Source organism: Aulonocara sp. 'chitande type north' Nkhata Bay, linkage group LG14, assembly GCF_057382095.1.
Source record: "Aulonocara sp. 'chitande type north' Nkhata Bay isolate Kocher_YH1m ecotype deep benthic linkage group LG14, A_spYH_male_GT1.1, whole genome shotgun sequence".
In the NCBI taxonomy this organism is placed as follows: domain Eukaryota; kingdom Metazoa; phylum Chordata; class Actinopteri; order Cichliformes; family Cichlidae; genus Aulonocara; species Aulonocara sp. 'chitande type north' Nkhata Bay.
The window spans coordinates 40,639,405-40,658,500 of record NC_141357.1 but is presented as its reverse complement, the minus strand read 5'-3'; the positions used below and the strand labels follow the sequence as shown (position 1 = coordinate 40,658,500).

The window sequence follows — 19,096 nt, the reverse complement described above, 5'->3', positions numbered from 1 at the left end:
AACAAAAACATTCGCAGTTTGGAGATATTTCTCAGCTGAAAAAGGCAGTTCCTAATTAACTGTCGAGAGTGTTGCTCTAGAGACATGGCAGAATCAAAAACAACACCGAGATACCTGAGGCTTGGGTGAGCCTCAGGTATCTCTGAGCCAAGAGAACTAAGATGCTGTTTGATTATAGATATCTGGCTGTCAGGTAGAGCTGCCATAAACGATTATAGTCGACTAGTCACCGATTAATTTTGCGATTAGTCACTAATCAGATCATCATCCATTGTACAGCTTATTGCACCAGCAGCATCTGCTCTTATATAACTATCATTAGCTTACAGCTTTAAGTGTTTAAGGTGCTAACTAACAATAAAGACAAGATGATAGGTTATTAAATTTTAATGAAATTTTCAGATTATTTCAGTGGAGATTAATAAACTCAGCCGTCTGCTCCTTGCTATCTAAAATATAACAGGACACCGGAGTAAATTATCGAGCAGCTCACACAAATCAGCTGTCTGCTTGATGTTTATTCAGCTGTGTAAAAACTATAATTTAATCTCAGCCAAACCGATTTACTCAGGAACAAATAAAATACTAAAGAAAGCCAAACAATATCATTTTTAAGTTATCTAAGTGACTTATATATCATGTTTAACCTGAGTAGCGAAAGACGGCGGTGGGTTTGAAAACGATTTGCCGGGAGTCCGGTGTTCTCACGGCTCTAGTTAGCCTAGCCCCCGGCTAGCTATCGAGCTAGTGGGTAACAGACGTCTCCGAAAACGTCGGAGCGCTTTTGAAAATATGTGGTGTCTTGATAAACCGAGCAGATATTTGAAGAGATCTGAAAATATCTTAAAAGTTTATGACCCAGAAAGAACAGGACAGGGCACAGGAGAGGAGCAGCTACGATACCGGACACAGCTTCTTCTTCAGGGTTTAACAGCAGCTGGCATCCTTGTACATGCAGTGCTGCCATCTTCTGTTTCAGTCCGTTATTACACTCTTAAATCCTACTACTTATTCCTGCGTCTTTTGGGATCTTACAAAGTTTCAAACGACGCGTCGACTATTAAATTAGTCGTTGACGTAATCGTGACCAGTCGACTAATCGTGGCAGCGCTACTCTCAGGGGCAATAATTAATGTTTTTGACTTCAGTTCAGTTTTATTTATATAGCGCCAAATCACAACAACAGTCGCCTCAAGGTGCTTTATATTGCAAGGTCGACCCTACAATAATACATATAGAGAAAACCCAACAATCATATGACCCCCTATGAGCAGCACTTTGGCGACAGTGGGAAGGAAAAACTCCCTTTCAACAAGAAGAAACCTCCGGCAGAACCAGGCTCAGGGAGGGGCGGGGCCATCTGCTGCAACCGATTGGGGAGAGAGAAGGAAGACAGGATAAAGACATGCTGTGGAAGAGAGACAGAGATTAATACAAAGTATGATTCAGGGGGCGCTAGTGAGCCGACAATGGAGTAAGACGTGTTGGACTGGGCTCCCGTCTAGCTAGCTTATATTTTAACAATTGCTTTTAAAGGCTTATTTAAACGAACTACCACTCCCCGTAACACCTGTGACCGACGAGAAAAAACGGGCCAAGGTTACAACCGGAATGGCATCAAAACTCTGGAAATATAGGGTATACTGGCCCCTCGGGCCAGCGGACAGACACATCCTCGGCACACGCTGATAAAGCAGGCAGGAGCTCGTCGCCTAGCTCGCAGTCAGGCACCGCGATGGAGTATGAAGGCCTGAAATCGGACATCCTCTCCTCTCTGAAAGACGATATCTCCATGATTATCAGGTCAGAACTGAAAAGTGCGCTTGCAGAGGATTTCGACTGCCTCAAGAACGAACTAAGAGAAGTTAAGATGGAGATTACTAACAACACAGCAGCAGTCCGCTCAGAAATTAACAACATCAAGTCCGCTATTAGCGACCTGGAAGAGGGTTTATCATCAAGGTCGTACAAGGTTGTCAGCCTCCAAGAGATGGTTGCAGGATTACAGACTGAGCTGGCTAGCTTAAAAGAAAAGAACAAAGATATGGAGGCAAGAATGTGGAGGTGCAATATTTGTATTGTGGGTGTTGCAGAGGACGCCGGTTCCAGCTCGACCAGCTCAGTTTCTACTCTATTGAAAGAAGTTCTGCAACTGGATAAAGAAATCCCAGTGGACTGCTCACATAGAGGCCTTGCTCCCAGAAGATCTAACGGGAAACCTTCAGTTATCATCGCCAAACTCCATTACTACCAAGACTGCGTCAGTGTGCTACGGCAGGCCCAGGAGTGGGGTGTGTTGCAATATAAGGGGAACCCTCTGGCCATCTTCCCTGACTACACCGCGAGCATTGCCAAAGCTCGCAGTGCCAAAGCTCGCGGTGTAATCGCTTTTAACTACGTGAGGAACCTGCTTCGAGGGCATCAAGATGTCCGCTACGGAATAATGTTTCCAGGGAGACTGCGTATATCTTTCAGGGGCAAGAGTAAGGAGTTTTTGGATCAACAGAAGGCAATGATATATGTGAAAAACATTGTCTTTCACAGAAGTCCAATAACAAAACACCGCTCAGGTTCAGATCAGGGAGGCCGTTCCTCCCAGTCACGCCCCTCCGGGTCTCGCTGTTGTTACCCACGTGAGCATTGAAGTCTCCCAGTAGGACAACAGAGTCTCCAGGTGGAGCAGCTTCCAGCACCCCACCCAGGGACTCTAAGAAGGCTGGGTACTCTGAACTGCCACTCGGCGCATAAGTGCAGATGACAGTCAGGACCCGTTACCCGACCCTAAGGCGCAGGGAACAAACCCTCTCATCCACCGGGAAGAACCCCAACGTACCGGCAGCAAGCCGAGGGGATATTAGAATACCCACCCCAGCCCACCGCCTCTCACCAGGGGCAACTCCAGACTGAGACAGAGTCCAGCCCCTCTCCAGGAGACTGGTTCCAGAGCCCAAGCCATGCGTAGAGGTGAGCCCGACTATATCTAGCCGGTACCTCTCAACCTCACGGACTAACTCAGGCTCCTTCCTCACCAGAGAGGTGACATTCCATGTCTCAATTGCCAGTCTTGGTAGCCGGGGATCAGTTCGCCAGGGCCTCCACTCCTGGCCGCCGCCCGGCACCTGACCCCTACGGCTCCTCCTGCGGGTGGTGGGCCCGCGGGAGGATGGGCCCATGTCCCCTTTTCGGGCTGTGCCTGGCTGGGCCCCACGGACTAAGGCCCGGCCACCAGACGCTCGGCCTCGGGCACCCTGCCTGGGCCTGGCTCCAGGGCGGGGCCCCAGTAACCCTATCCCGGGCAGGGTAAACTGTTCCCTCTGTTTTTCTCATAAGGATCTTCTGAATCGCTCTTTGTCTGTTCCCTCACCCAGGACCAATTTGCCATGGGACACCCTACCAGGGGGCAAAAGCCCCCAGATAACATAGCCCCTGGGATCCCTGGGACACACAAACTCCTCCACCACGATAGGGTAGCGATCCTACGACTCTCCTGTCCACAAAACATTCTCTCAGATTACTTTTTTAATTGATAAACGTGCTCTTCCACTGGTTGAAACTTGAGATTATCAATCTATTGTTATTTCAGACCATGCTCCCCTAGTGATGAGAATGCACATCCCTGGTGCCAATCGTATATACCCCCCTGGAGGTTTAATGCTCTTTTATTCTCTAACGAAGTATTCGTGAATTTTACAAAATCTGAGATTAGAGACTATTGAACGAAACCAGACCCCTGGGATGTCTGCTCTAAAAGAACGCACGTACCTGGACCCGCCTACTATCCTCGGAAACGTAAAATTATTGGCTAGAAGTGTATCACAGCTCAGGAAAAAAAAGCACCGAAATAAAGCACCGAAATGTGCGCTGCTTTTCGGTCTGGTTACTACCGTTTATGTCAGAACCGGTGCCATCATGGCACCGGACACCGGTACCCATCCCTAGAGGAGGCGGACACACTTTTTCTCCTCTCCTCTCCCTTATCTTCCCTGCTTAGCTCTTATGTCCTTGTCTAGTCTCGTGTTTTTTGTATTACTTTCCCTTGAACAGTCTCTCACAGTCTGTTCTCTAAAACCTAAAGAGAATTATTGATTTGATCAACTGGTCTCTGAATGCTATTGACACCCTTTTCTCAACGAGAAGTCTGGGCTCGGGAGAGCCTGAGTGCCCTGGAGGGACTTTCCCTGCCGGATACACGATGGACGGGTGGCAGAGGGTCGTGTGCATGGCGGGACTGTCGATCGAGGACGCTGAAGATATCTACCTATTCGGAACCATGATAACAGGGTTCTTGCTGATCGGAGCTGGCTTGGCCCTGGCTTATCGGAGAATTAAGAGAGCAGAACCGGCTGTTCAAACCCCCCCCAAGGCTGCCCGCTGGGATTGGAACGATGGGACGAATCGCTACTTCTCAGAACGGGCTCATTGAGAGCAGCATGGTTAAGACCTTGGAGACGCTTACATCTGCCGTGAATACTCAGAATAACACCTCTGAGTTTATATTGGGTTACATCAAGGAGAGGCCTGCTCAGAATAACACCTTTGAGCGAAAGTTGGATTACATCGTGGAACAGCTCACTGCAGTCGTGAGTTCTCAGAATCGGCTCTCTGAGCAAAAGAATGACAAGACCACGGAGCGCAAGTTTGATACCATCATGTGGAAGCTCGCGGTTCTCCAACGGGAGATTGAGAGACCAGTGTTGGAGTGTTAAAGAACAGCTTGAAATTCTCATGAGTTGTCGCAAAAGAAAAATTACCATCATAATCCGGCTACCCCTTCGGCGCCAGCTGTGGGCTCAAGGCTGGAGGCGAACAACAACACCCTGATAACGACTGTGTTGAGTCTGTTCTTCCCATTCCATGCAAGGTCACCTGGGTTGGCTGGAAGACTGTTTACTTAGCCTGGCAGGGCGAAGGACACTGTCTCAGCTGAACTATGGACACGCACACACATACACATACTGATACTGATAAGCACTCACCGACGCATCACCCTCCCTACCCCGGATCCAACGCCACGTCCAACGCTTACCTCCCCTCTGATGTGGACATCGGGTCAGCTGGAGGCGCAGTCGAAGATTGCAGAGGTCCCAGATCAGATGTACACACTGGGACTCTTTCCCATGTTGCTTGTCTGTGTTTATTGTGCTATGGTGTGTTGATATCTGTGCATTCCTGTATTATCCTTCTGTGTTACACATTTCGATGTTTTTTTGAACAACTTCTTTAGTCACCTCAATATAACCACATTTGACCCTAAACTGGTTACCGAACTCGAAAGGGACCTCTCTATCCAGGAGGTCATGATGGTGATTGGTGGAATGCAAAGTCCCCTGGACCAGATGGTTTCTCATCTGAATTTTTTAAAACGTTTTCTAACGAACTTTCACCACTTCTGCTCTCAGTCTTTTCAGAGTCCTATTCATCTGGCACTCTCCCTCCAACTATGCAAGAAGTGGTTATTTCACTCATTCTGAAAAAAACAAAGACCCTCTCCAATGTAGCTCATACCGGCCGATTTCACTGCTAAACACCGATGCAAAGATTCTCGCAAAAATGTTATCACAGCGCTTAGAGGTCGTGTTACCTGGCAGAGAAAAGGACATTAAAGAAACTGATGGACATTATGGACAATGCCAGGCATCCTCTGCACACGGCCATTAACAACCAGAAGAGTCTGTTCAGTGACAGGTTGCTTCTCCCAAAGACAAGAACTAACAGACTTAAAAACTCCTTTGTCCCACACGCCATCAAACTGTTTAACTCCTCTCTGGAGGGGAGAGGGAGGGGAAACAGGAGGACAAAGGAGGGAACAACTAAGCTGTAGTGCCTCTTCACCTCACTGTGCAATACCTTTTGTGCAATACTTTTGTAAATAGTCAACAGTGCAATAGACTCAATACTTGAAATGTGCAATTCACTTGTATTTTTATTTTTTATTCCTATTTATTCTATTTATCCCCTTCGTATATTTTATTTATATTGTCTCTGTATTTATATATATGTGTGTGTGTGTGTGTGTGTGTGTGTGTGTGTGTGTGTATATATATATATATATATATATATATATATATATATATATATATATATATAATATTCTGTAACTCTGTAACTTCTGTCGGTGCTGTGCTTTTTTGGAAATCGAATTTCCCAGAGGAACCCACCCGAGGGATTAATAAAGTTCTATCTTATCTTATCTTATCTTATCTTATCTTATCTTACCAACAATCATCTCCACAGACCAAACCGGCTTTATCAAGGGCAGACACTCTTTCGTCAACATTAGACACGTCTTAAGTATAATTCATGACCCTCCCTCAACCAATACACCTCAAGCCCTACTGTCACTTGATGCTGAGAAGGCCTTCGACCGGGTGGAGTGGGACTACCTTTTCTATAGTTTGAGCAAATTTGGTTTTGGCCCCAGATTCATATTGTTGGTGAAAACTCTCTACAATTCACCAATGGCAGCTGTGCGTACTAATAATACGATCTCTTCTTATTTTAAATTCCATAGGGCCACTAGTAGGGATGCCCTCTAGCTCTACTTTTGTTTGTCTTTGCTATAGAGCCCTTAGCATCAGCCATACGACAGGATACCAGTATCACAGGAGTCATCAGAATAGGCCAAGAATACAAAGTTTCACTTTATGCAGACGATCTATTGCTTTTTTATAACTGACCCACCCCTCTATTGCTTTTTTATAATTGACCCCACCCTCGCCTCGAAACTACTAAGCACTCTGCAAAGATTTGGTTCAATGTCTGGCTACATAATAAATCCTCAGAAAAGTGAATTCATCCCAATCAATGCGGCTGCAAAAAATATCCCATCTAATCTAATACCATTCAAAGTAAATAATAAAACGTTTAAATTCCTCGGAATCTGGATCTCCAGCTGTTACAAAGATCTTTATAAAACAAACTACCTGCCAATGTTGGAGAGTGTCTGTGAAGGTTCTCAGTCATCCAGGTCATCATAGTCAAAGGAGCTTAGAAAGAAAAGCGTCTGGACTTCTTTAAGTTGCTTGAAGACGTTTCACCTCTCATCTGAAATCTGGGACTCTCCACCATTTGACCTTAGAACTGAAGAAGCTTCTCGGATGAGAGGTGAAACGTCTTCAAGCAACTTAAAGAAGACGCTGTTTTTGGGGTTGAGTTTTGTTTTTGTTTTTTTTGCAGTATGCTGTACTGCTTGTATGTTTAATTTGTTGTTTGTGATTGTACAAAACCTCTTTCAATAAAAAGACTTTGGTACTTTTTAAAAAAAAAAAATCATTCAGTGCAGAGAGGTCTATTAACTCATAGTGAGTGATAAAGAAACACCCAGTGCATCACTTAAGCAAACCGCCTCGAGGTGTTTAGCGGGTGGTAATATGAAAAACACCAACCCAGGAAGCGTGAAAACATTTAATGGCAAACATTTCTGCCCATCTGTCTCTCAGGGTCCACTGACAGATTTTTCAAAGCGCAGTCGGGGCGCCAAGTTCCGCCTCGTCCCAAAGTTCAAGAAGGAGAAGAACAACAAGAACAAAGAAACATGTGCCACGTTCTCTCTGCCAGGTAACATCTGTCTCTCTCTGTGGGATTAAATTCACAGAGGATAATATAGTCATGGCATTTTATGAAATCACTGTTTGCGGTGTTTTCTGTCTGTCTGAACCACTTCCTGTTGATGTCTCAGTTCACCAGTGGGGGACAGAAGAGGTGGGGGCATGGCTGGACTTTCTGTCTCTCACTGAGTATAAAGACATCTTTATTGGTCACGACGTCCGTGGAGCTGAGCTCATCCACCTGGAGAGGAGGGACCTAAAGGTACGCCGCTGGGTCACCGCTAACTGCTGATAGGTATAGGTTGATGTAGCATGGATGGATGGATGGTGAAGATGTGATGGATGGTGGTGATGTAATGGATGGTGCTGGTGATGGGATGGATGATGGAGTGGAAGTGCCTGCCCAGCCTCACTGACCTCCTCTGGTGTGTGCAGGACCTCGGCGTGACAAAGGTGGGCCACATGAAGAGGATCCTGCAGGGCATCAGAGAGCTGAACAGGAGCAGCAGTGCCAGCGAGGCCTAGCTGCTGCCAGGTGACTGCTGCTTTATGTGGACAACCTGACGTTCTCGCTCATGTTAGCTTGGCGCTAACAGACTCAGTGTTGTCTTTGTCACATGGTAAAAGCGTCTGATTCGTCCCAAGTCTGCGGACTGACTGATCTAACTTTATCAGCTAATGTTAGGAACCAACCCAGACAGCAGCGTCTATCATTGATGTCGCCATTACAGAAAACGTAGTCAGTAAATCACACTGAGTGTGTTGTGTAGGTGGTGCTAGCTCTAATGTAGGGTAGGTGTGTGTCTTTGTCATAGGGAAGAGGTCGTTTCTCCGTCGTAGTGCTGCTCTGCCTACATTCCACCTCTCTGTGCATGACCCTCACAGTGGACAGTTAAGTAGTGCCAATGTGGCTTTCCGCTGGGTTGGTGTAGCTTACCTGCTTGGAGATCATGAGTGGTGTAGCTGGAACCTGTCATACATGGAACTGTGAATGCAGGGATCATTTTTTTAACACTGAACACATGTTTGTAGCAGCCTACACGCTGAATTTTATTATGTAACTGTAGGTATGGGTGTAGATGGGCCACCACCCACGTGGCGAATGTTTGAGGTCAACATGTCGCTGTGCCGTCTGGGAAACATCAGCACATTTCTGCAGCTAACTCACAGCTACGTGCTAATGCTATCTCAGGAACATTAGCACAAGCTGCAAAGCTAACATTAGCTTGATGAACACTGTGGTCTTCACTGACTCTGAGCTGTGTTTGCAGGTTTCACTGACTGTTTTTCTTCCCTTTTTGTTGCCCAGCAACAGCTGCCTGCTCTCCTGTGTTGCTATTCACCACTTCACCTACCTGACCTCTGACCCTGGACCAGCGCCTCAGCCTACAGACGCAGGTCCAGGACTCGCTGTGATTGGACTTGGATCGGTCTGTGCTGGTTCTCAGTAACCTGACTGAACCCAGACACCCAGGATTTCAGGAGAAACAACCAATTACATGACCCCACAGTGCCTTGTCACCCCACCCACCAGCCAATCAGCAGGAGGTCAAGGAGGGCGGGGTTTATCATTCAGGACATTTGTGTTCCTGCAGGCTGTTGAAATGTTCAGGAAACACAGAGCTCTCTCTGTGCATCTCGTGACCGTCTGCGTCATGTTTCAGGAAGTCAGAGAAGCTCCCAACCTGATTTCACAGCTGGAGGAGGAGCCAGAACATCGCTGTTGGTTTGAGTGTCTGAGCATCAGAACGAGAAGACTCTCACCTGACCAATCATAAGCCGTGTCAGTCGCTGCCCGAGGTGTATCCCCACTTTGAAACTCGTCAGACCCAGATCCAGTCTGCAGGACTGAGGTGCCCACCTGTAAGTCAGCAGCAGACCAATCACAGCGTCCTCTGGTCTCTGACACGTTTAACCCTTTAATGACTTTACTTCAGGCTGCTGAGCAGGAACTCTGTAACTTCATCACCAAAGTGTGGACACCTGAGGGGGGAGGGCCTATGTTACCCAGGTAACAGCAGCTGTAGCAGGTCAGATATTTATGTCTTGTATGGAGTGATCTGTGGAGTCCAGAAAGTATCTTTAAGAAGAGTCATGATGAGGAGATGCTGGAAGAGGGGTCCTGTGCCCTTCAGGCCTGCATTTGTGTGGATTCTACTTCTGAGGTTTAAGATAAGCCTTAAGCTCCGCCTTTCTGGGGGCCCAGCATCATGTTTCATATCGTTCTTATCTGTCCAGCGTGCTTATTTTAACACAAACTTATCAGACATGACAGGACCTCCTCCTGCCTGTGGACACTCACCTCAGCCCTGTGACATCACAGGAGCGTGTTGTTTACCTGAATCCAAACGAGCCTTAAACGCACCGTCAGCCCTGCCATTTCAGCTGGACGCTGCCCTGCCGCTGCGATCTGATGATGTCAGCTGCTGTAAATGTTTTGTTGAAAAGCGCAGATGTGTTGGGTTTATAAAGCATCTCCCTGTCTGTCTGTCACAAACACAGCTCCAAGTTCAAAGTTACAAACTCAGCAGAGTTATGTTTCTGTCAAAGGTGACGCGAGACAAGACGCCATCACAAGGCCTGAGGACAGGAAGTGTGTGCGTGAGGACAGGGCGTGTGTGTGTGTGTGTGGTTCATCCACAGCAGAAATCCCAGCGACAGCTCAGACATCGTGTTCTCCGTCATACGTGTGCTGTTCCTGCCTGTATTTATACGAGCCGGCCGTCATCACCAGTTCTTTGACAGAATGTAATAAAAATCACTCAGACGTGTGGAGAAACGGTGTGTGTGTTGGATGCTGATGTTCCGTCTGTGGTCGAGATCAGAAGCTGCACCGCTTCCGTCCGTTCAACAGTTACCAGTTCGGGACTCGCGGTAATGTTCGCTCCCAGCGGCACAGCGAAGCCGATCGTCAGGTTTGTGACACAGAAGGAAAGAAAAGCAAAGACGCTGTGTCTCATTTATCAAGAGTATCCGCCACAGGACCGCACACGTCTTTGAAACACTGCAAACATCCCAGTTTATGGAAGTAGCATCTGATCCACGAGGTTAGCATCATGTTTGAGCAGAAGTTCAGTCAAAGTAAAGCCAAGAGCCGCTCCTCAGATCATGGTCTCTTCCTCTAGGCGGCGCTGGAATGTGCTCAATACCACTAAGTGATTAAAGTGGGCTGAGCGACCTCGGTCCAGCTCCCCGATCCTCTGTCCAGTTTGCTGATGGTTTTACACACACGAGCTCCACCATGAGGGCAGCTCATCGTTTATACAGGCAGGTTCACAGGATGCAGACGGTTTTCTGGAGATGCAGGTGAAGTGCAGACGTTCAGCTTTGACTCAGTGAGTTAAACACAGACTGCTACAGACTTTATAACACACCGTCATTTCAGGGCTCCAGGGTATGGAAGCCTGTTTCTGCCACTAAGGGGGGAAAAAGGATCCATAACTCAAAATTTTGAGTTATTTTCTTGAAATTTCGAGTTGGCGCTGCCAATCAGTAATCTATGTGAATGATGTCATTTCCTTGTTACCCGGAAGCTGAAGCCCTCAGGTACAAATGCTACAGCTACATGCAGTCATGAATGCACAGATTGCTGAGTATTTTCAGCGTGGCTTCAAACGATGAAATCCTTGTGTTATTAGCTGAATCACATGGCGTTACTATCAGCAAACGTACTCGCGAAAGCGCCAGTTTGTTGCGATCCGGTTTTGAATGCGCGCTACTTTGCACCATATGCTTCCGGGTAACAAGAAAGTGACCTCATTCATGTAGATTACTGATTGGCAGAGCTAAGTCGAAATTTCGAGTTATGTTTCTCCAAATTTCGACTTATTAACTCAAAATTTCGAGTTAATAACTCGAAATTTGGAGAAACATAAGTCGAAATTTCGACTTATGGATACTTGGGTTTTTTGGCGTAAACGGGCTTCCATACTAAGGTAAGTAAAGATAAGTGAAAATAAAACGTTCATTTTTAACACTTGGTTGCAAACCCTCCGCTGACACTGACAGCTCATGGACGTTACCATGTGCTTCTTTGCTCTTTAATGCGCTGTCACCTTTACTGCAGCGGCTCTCAGCTGCTGTTTGTTTGTGGACATTTCTGTCTTCAACCAGTGAAACGCTCGCTGGCTTCAAATCAGCTGACTGAACAATGTTCCCCGTGTCTGCGGTGATAAACTCCGGGGTTGCTTTGGCAGACCGTCGGTCTGTTCTGCATCGACAAAAACCATCAGCTTCATTAACATGAAATAAAGTTGTGTTTAGTCAACATTAATCTTTGTTGTATAACTGCACAACTTTCATACCAACATGATTTGTGTGTTTGTCATTCATGTGAACTCTTTGCAGTCGCCTCATGTTAAAATAACACCGACAGTTTGGTTACATTTACACCTGTTTATGTTGACTTTATGTTAAACTGATATGATTTTATCAGAAGAATTATTTATTCTGTCAAGCTGCTGTTTAACATGTTTGCAGTAAATGGATTTTCTACATCCTCTAAAAATCACCTTTAAAACAGTAAGACAATAAACACAAACACTTCTTTAACCAGTTACCTGTGTCCAGCTGGATTTGAACTTAGTGTCTTATAAACTGAAAAACAGCAGCAGGTGTCCCGGAGTTTACCAAAGGACAGCCCGGTGTCATCTGGTTGATTGCTGTCGTCCCCTCAGTGGATCCTTGGGTGTGGAACGAGTGTTTCTGCATCAAAGCTGAGGAACATTAGGCTGTGTCAGAGTCTGGGTGGCAGTAGTGACACGTCCACAGGACCCCATCCACTGAAGAGTTCAGCAGTTTCCAAGCATCGGATCCAAAAGCCGACGCTTGAGGTCAGTGTTAATGACGCAGCGTCCATCTCTGACAACTGATGTCTTCAAGTTATCAGACATCAGGTGTGTTTATCAGATCAAAACGTGTGTTACATACTGCCATCATCACAGAACATTTTTATAACCATCAAAAACTGATTTAACCCTCTGGAGTCCACGGACGCACCAGCACGTCCAAACGACCTATGAATGAACTTTATTTAGAACAATAACAATGACAATCTCAAAGAGACAAGCGACATATTGAATCATTCAGAACAGAATCACACCTTTTTCTTTTCTCCCGATCAGAGGAATACACATCACTGCCACAGTGCCGTTGGTACACCACGATGAAATCGACAATAACTGAAAGTAAACATACATACATACATATATATATATATATATACACATACATGCATACGCACACATCTACATAATAATAATATAAAAAGATGAATAACCAATACAAAAATAAATAAATAACAATAAAAAAGAATGTAAAACAAGGAACAGAAATAAAGGAGACAAGGGGGATCATAAACTCTCTAAAAGTGAGGTTCCATAAACAAGACTCATAACTTAAATAAGGGGCTAAGAAAAATCAAACTCTTCAAAAATCTATGCAATTTGATTGCTTGGGGCTTATTTATTAGCTTAAGAGATTTACGGAACAGGGAGAGTTCGTTTTTAAGAGCAGGCCATGAAGGGGGGGATTTAGCATATCGGCATTTATGTATGTAATACTTTGTTATAATAATGAGATTGTTAACTAAAAACTCACTATTTTTGTCCTTAAGGATTACTCCAATTTGAATATTTTGAAAAGACCAAAAATCAATATTTCCATACTGGGACAATATTAGGACATGGAGAGATTTCCATAAGTTCTGGATTGTCCCACACCCATAGAACATGTGCTCTGTTGTTTCCGAAGTTGTTTTACAAATATAACAGTTGTCTAACACAAATTTAAATCTGTCTCTCATAAATTCGATGGAGGGGTAAATATTTTTTGTAGTTCTAAAATGGACAGAAAAACAGCTTTGCGCTTAATTGAGTCTTTAAGTCCCCTTGTGTTAATTCATTTTTACTTCTTACACTGTTCAACTAAAAACACTTTCAGAGGAAAGAGCAGGGAACTCACGTGACCCGGCAGTTGCGCTGCTTCTTCCGGTCTAAGCGTTCGTGTTTCCGGTCCGCCCACTGACAACAGCTACAGCCGCAGCAGTTTACGGCAGGTCGGGACCAGGCGCTCCCTCGTGAGCTCGGGGATTGGATCGGCTGACGGACCGGAGAGTCGGAGTGAGCCTCGGATCGGACCGTAAGTGCGCATGCTCAGTCGGCTGGTTCCTCAGCTGTTTGTCGGCTCGGAGAGTGTCAGTCAGCAGACGATACAAGTTTGGAGCCAAATTTCATTTAGCTATTAAAACACTTCACGTCTCCTACGGAGCAGCAGGTCTCTGTCTTCACGTCAATAAAGGTGAGATTTGATTGTTCGGTATCGTTCTCACTAAAGACCAACAAAGACGAGGCTCATTAAACTTCAGTTTCAGCCGGTGCTCATTGAGCTCGGTCTCTGAGAGGCAGCGGGCATCTCCAGGTGAGCTGTAGAGCTGGGAATGGATCCTTGACTCTTCAGCTCAAAAATCAAAGAAATCTTCTGCAGTGAAAAAGCAAAGATAAGGCTGAAGATTTTTATAAAGAACTCTTCAATGATGAACTCTTATGAGAACGCTGCTGTCTTCCTCCTCTCTAAACAACACATTTATTATTACTCAGCTTCCTACAAGCATGTGTGATGTCATCTTCATAAACTGGAGCTTTTGTTTCTTTGTCTGTAATTCTGATGTTGTTGAAACTGTGATGAAGAGGTCAGAGCTCTGTTCCAGGAGGAAGTCTTCTGTTGGAATCGCCTCGTCTCTGGTATTACCTGGAAGAAGGACGTGTCCTTTAAACGTGTCCACAGGTGTGTCCTACCATAGGTTTCCTTAAAACAGTCAAACTGTGATGCCACACACGAGTCTGTTCCTTTGTTCTGGCGTGCTCACACTGCACACGTTCATGTCAGACTATAAAAAGTGATCCCAGTGGTTTTGGAACGGCGTTTTATCCGGACCACATCAGGACAACAAGTTGTGAAACGTTGTGTGCTGTATGTATTTCATGTAATCTGTGTGCGACTGAGGTAGCTGCTGCACTTGGACTTTGTTCTTTTGTGGAATAAAGTTTTTCTAGCAGCTCGCCATCATTTGATCCTCCTGCAGAGGCTGTGTGTGTGACTCTCACACGTCAGCTGACTGAGTCCTCTGTCTCCACAGGTCGTCCTGATGGAGGCGCTGTCCTGCGGGGAGCGGCGTCTGGGCTCTGAGGAAGAGTACGCCGCCCCAGCTGTGGGAGTGAGTTTGTGTGACTCCGCCCCGTTGGTGTGGAGGATGCAGGACCTGAGGGCTGTTAGGGCTCAAGGCCTGGTGGGGGCACTCCTGGGGTCGCTGCCCCGAACGCCCCGACAGAACGGGCGCCTGGGTCGACCGCTGCTGCTGCTGCCGGAGGAGGAGGGGCTGCTGAGGGAGCGCCGCGCCGCTGCAGCCCTGCCGGACCGCTGCCAGGTCAGAGCGGGTCGTTAGAGGTGCTGGCGCTCATCGTGGCACCTCATTAAGCTGGCCGCCATGTTGGCTGTTCCGAGGTCACTGTCACCCTGTACGTACAGTTAGCGTGCCAGGCTGCAGACATGTTTATTTTAACACGGGACTCTGTGGCACGGACTCACTGCTGGTTGTCATAGGAACTGCAAGGCCGAGCGTCCTGTGTGTTTGATGTGTTGTTGTTGTTCTCAGCAGGATTGGGGGGGGGCGGAGCTCCGTCAGAAGCACGAGGAGGAGGAGAAGAGGAGCTTTGAGGAGCAGAGCGTCCTCGCACTGGAGGACAGGAAGTTGGCGCTGCTCCGAGCTATGACAGGTGAGTGTTGCCGTGATAAGGTTTCTGCATTCTGTACCTGGCGGCTGCGCTCACGGTGCCCGTCCTCTCAGGTGCAGAGTCTGGCGCTACAAGTGCAGATGAAGCCCTGCGGCGCCGCCTGCAGGCTCTGGACCAGAACTTCACCTTCCCGCAGTCAGCAATGGCAGTCCAGCTGAGCATGGCGAGGGCGGGGCTAAGTTACTGTCCTGAAGCTCGAGCCTTCCTGCAGGCCTACGGGCCAACTGGGGCTGAGCCCCGCTGTGACGCCAGGTACCAGGTGTTCAGAGACCTACGGGGGCGGGGCTTCTACCTGACCTCAGCAGGAAAGTTTGGAGGAGACTTCCTGGTGTATCCAGGTGAGTGAGGAGCTCAACACCTGACCAGAATGATTCCTGAGGCTGACAGCCTGACATCACTGCTGACGTCAGTGATGTCAGGCTGCTGCTGACTCTGTGCGGTCATGTCTCGTCAGGTGACCCTCTGCGGTTCCACGCTCACTTTATCGCCGTCTGTGTGTCTCTGGATGAGTCCGTGTGTTTGCTGGATGTCCTCGCCGTGGCTCGTCTGGGATCCAACGTGAAGAAGACGGTCCTTCTGTGTTCGCCGGGGCCAGACGCCAGGGTCTGCTACACGTCGCTTCAGTGGAGCGGGATGATTTAAACCCGGGGGACAGGACAGACGGCGCCCGCCGGCCCATGTTAAGGCAGGTCCGCATCCTGCATCTAAAACCTGTTTCTGTAAGTTTGAGGCTGAAGAACAACTGCAGGAGGTCATGTGACTGACAGGACGGAGCAGGGCCGCGGCCTCTAAAGGACAGTAGAGCGTGATCGGTCTGCTCTTTGTTTCTGCGTGGCGAGCGTCACAGAGACAGCTCTCTGCAGCTCAGACTCATCCACGCGGTTTCTCTGATGAAGCCTGCCGTGCAGCCGAGTCCAGCTCTGACCTCCGAGCCGTTCGACAACTTTGTCTTAAAGCAGCGTGCTGGAGGTGAAAGGGCCCCGACAAACCCCGCCCACTTCTTTATTTCTTTTCATTAGTGTCAGTGCGAGGAAACAAAGGACAGCTCTCCTTTTTTCAAAGATTGTATTTTCTCAGTGAGTCATTGTGTTGAAATAAAAGTGATGTGGCATTGATCTGTGATTTCTGCCCTGACCGGCAGACCTGCTGTGAACACGAGCCACACGAGGCACTGAACAGAGGATGATCTGATATCCTCGTGTTGTTCCCACATCATCATAATAAATGTTGTCCCAGGTTCAACATTGCAACTGACCAATCACATTGTTGTGATGTCATACTTTTGCAAGCCAAGCAATTGATTCATTTATGACATTCCAGTGTTGCAAGGACAGCATGTGTAATGCTTACGGTTTATTAAAGAACAGTATCCTGAAATGCAAAGAATTACAGCTGCTGGATCGGCGACAGCGGCGGTTTCTCGCAAGTTCAGTAGATTTTTTTATTTATTTTTTTCAGCGTTTTTTCCGAAGTCACAAAAGTATGACGTCACAACAATGTGATTGGTCAGTTGCAATGTTGAACCTGGAACAACATTTATTATGATGATGTGGGAACAACACCAACACGAGGATATCTGTGCATGAACAGACGTGATAAAAGGTAACGACGCCAACAAGGATCAGAGCCGAGAGAAAATCAAACACACCCAAATTTACTGCAAAGTTTATAATAATAAAAAGCTCTGGGAGAAGGTAGGGCTCCTCAATTAATTGAATTTTAATCACGATTACAATCTGGGCTTTCAACGATCATTAAAAATGACTGAGCCGATTATTAGCCCCTCCCTCGTGCTTTACTCTCACGGTGCTCCGTGTGGCAAATCGAGCACACCTCTCTGCATTTCGAACACGCGTCACAACAATTAAGAGGACCTGAGGGAAGCTCGGAAAGCTAAGCAGAAGTTATTTGGAGAGGAGAGTGACTGCTGTTGGTTGAAGAGGTAAAAAGCTTCAGTGGTGTGGAAACATTATGGGTTCAGTCAGACGTGGATCAAGTAGACACAGTGTGTAAACTTTGCTACAGTAGCTGCACCACAGAGCAACACTGCAAAGTTCACTAAACACAGATGTTTACATTTTTCATTGATTTCTTATATTGCAAACATTTGCACTGTTATCAGTATTTGCACACTATTTTATATTATTTTTTAAAGTCATTATTCAACACATTGTTATTATTAAATAAATATCGTCAAATAATCGAGATCTCAATGTCAGTGAAAATAATCGTGATTATCATTTTTGCCATAATCGAGCAGCCCTAGGAGAAGGTATTGATCAGTCTCTGTGCACTTGACCCCACCCACACCAAAGTGATCACATCTGTATGTCTCTGTTTCACGCATCATTCTGTTATCAGCAGCTGAATGTCAAACAATCACCTGGATCCAGTGATGATCAATAATTATAGATGTTTTTAATCTTCTCTTCTTCTTCAGAGTATTAGAAATAATTTACAACTACCTTTGATGTCACAGTCTTTATGATAAGAACCAATCGCAGCAGCTCTCCCTGAAGTCATCAATGACCTGAGGATCAATAATTTTTATTGATCTCACTGTCGATGATGTTCTGACTCAGGTGGTTACCAGGTTAGGCTCCTGATTGGCTCGTACTGCACGGTTACTGTGTAACCTTGGTTCTCTTAGTGAGAGACTATCTCTCCACACTGTTACATATTCCATATGTACGGGGTACCTTGGTCGTGGTGCGTGGATACTTCTTTAAGATGCTTCGGCACGCCTGGCCACGCCCCACAGCTCACGTATAAAACAGTTGTGCAGACGTCACGCCGGTGATAGAACGCGTCTCCCAGCAGCCTGATGGTGGAGAGATAGGCTACGTTCACTCTGCAGGTCTTGATGCTCAATTCTGATTTTTTGATCAAATCTGATTTTTTTTGTCTGCTCGTTCACACTACAAATAAAATGCGACAGCAAACGCGCTCTAGTGTGAACCCTCAAAGCGGCCCGCATGCGCAAAAGAAGACGTCACACACAACGCGCTCTGTTTAGACCCAGAGCAAACAATGTTTGACTGATGGCCTTAATATAAAGACTTCGGACTTTACATTTCCCAATTTTTGCTTTAAGTTATTTTGTTATTTACATAATAATGTAAATAACCTAATAATGATCCTTGTTGCTGTTTTAGAGGAGCGGTGCTTCAAAGGATAGCTGCAGATTTCTGTCAGAATCTGCAGATTATACAATACAAATAAAATGTTCACGTTGTCTTCCCAACAGTTTCACTGACATCTACCATGGATGTCCAGGAAGCGTTCACCATGTCTGCTCCACCGCTGATAATTGGCGTCTGTCTTGTGTCAGTGACGTAAAAGACGGATTTAATGCGACATGACCATCAAACAGCAGGTTTACTAACAAAACACCATATTTCTGTCATTATTTTAAGGATGTGGAAATGTACATACAATCAATATCAGACTCCACCAACAAAAAGGCTCTCAAAACAACTTGTGTATGTGGATTTTTGCGTGTATTCTTATAATTGTTACCTTTTTCTTTTACCCCTGGCTTTGTGTGTTCATGTTCTGTTGTTTTGTATACTTCATCTGTTCGTATGTTTTTGTTTTTGTTTTGACACTTTTTATTTGTTTAGGAACATTTTTATGCAACAAGATAAAATAGAAAAAGAAAAAACAGAAACAGTATGAGGTCATGGGAAGATAACATACACCTGTACATACATCTGCACATCCACACATACATACGTCAACAAGTCTGCATTACTAATT

General features: G+C 46.1%; 2 protein-coding genes across 11 annotated transcripts in view; both read left to right on the top strand.

Moving 5' to 3' along the window:
* The window catches only part of dgkd (diacylglycerol kinase delta), a 29,333-nt gene extending 17,519 nt beyond the window's left edge, over positions 1 to 11,814 (top strand). For all 4 annotated transcript variants that reach the window (XM_086262615.1, XM_086262617.1, XM_086262618.1 and 1 more), the window contains exons 28-31: positions 7,440 to 7,557; positions 7,679 to 7,809; positions 7,983 to 8,082; positions 8,857 to 11,814. In XM_086262615.1, the coding sequence (XP_086118741.1) occupies positions 7,440 to 7,557; positions 7,679 to 7,809; positions 7,983 to 8,072 (339 nt within the window). In that variant the 3' untranslated portion in view covers positions 8,073 to 8,082; positions 8,857 to 11,814. The remainder of the gene's footprint in view (positions 1 to 7,439; positions 7,558 to 7,678; positions 7,810 to 7,982; positions 8,083 to 8,856) is intronic.
* Positions 11,815 to 11,958: 144 nt separating this feature from the next.
* On the top strand, positions 11,959 to 16,452 carry tsen34 (TSEN34 tRNA splicing endonuclease subunit). Of its 7 annotated transcripts, none has more exons than XM_086262629.1 (6): positions 11,959 to 13,685; positions 14,254 to 14,330; positions 14,683 to 14,970; positions 15,199 to 15,319; positions 15,391 to 15,675; positions 15,792 to 16,452. In XM_086262629.1, exons 3-6 carry the CDS (start codon positions 14,692 to 14,694, stop codon positions 15,977 to 15,979), a joined length of 873 nt encoding a protein of 290 aa, XP_086118755.1. In that variant the 5' UTR covers positions 11,959 to 13,685; positions 14,254 to 14,330; positions 14,683 to 14,691; the 3' UTR covers positions 15,980 to 16,452. The 7 variants fall into 7 exon arrangements, with proteins under 7 accessions (XP_086118755.1, XP_086118753.1, XP_086118754.1 ...); XM_086262627.1 differs by having other exon boundaries at positions 11,959 to 13,844; XM_086262628.1 differs by having other exon boundaries at positions 11,959 to 13,844; positions 14,234 to 14,330.
* Positions 16,453 to 19,096: the final 2,644 nt, after the last annotated feature.

Coding starts and splice junctions, on each gene's coding strand:
- tsen34 (XM_086262631.1), top strand. CDS start 14,692: ATGGAGGCGCTGTCCTGCGGGGAGCGGCGTCTGGGCTCTGAGGAAGAG. Junction 15,320..15,390: donor GCTGCTCCGAGCTATGACAG/GTGAGTGTTGCC, acceptor CCGTCCTCTCAG/GTGCAGAGTCTGGCGCTACA. Junction 15,676..15,791: donor AGACTTCCTGGTGTATCCAG/GTGAGTGAGGAG, acceptor ATGTCTCGTCAG/GTGACCCTCTGCGGTTCCAC.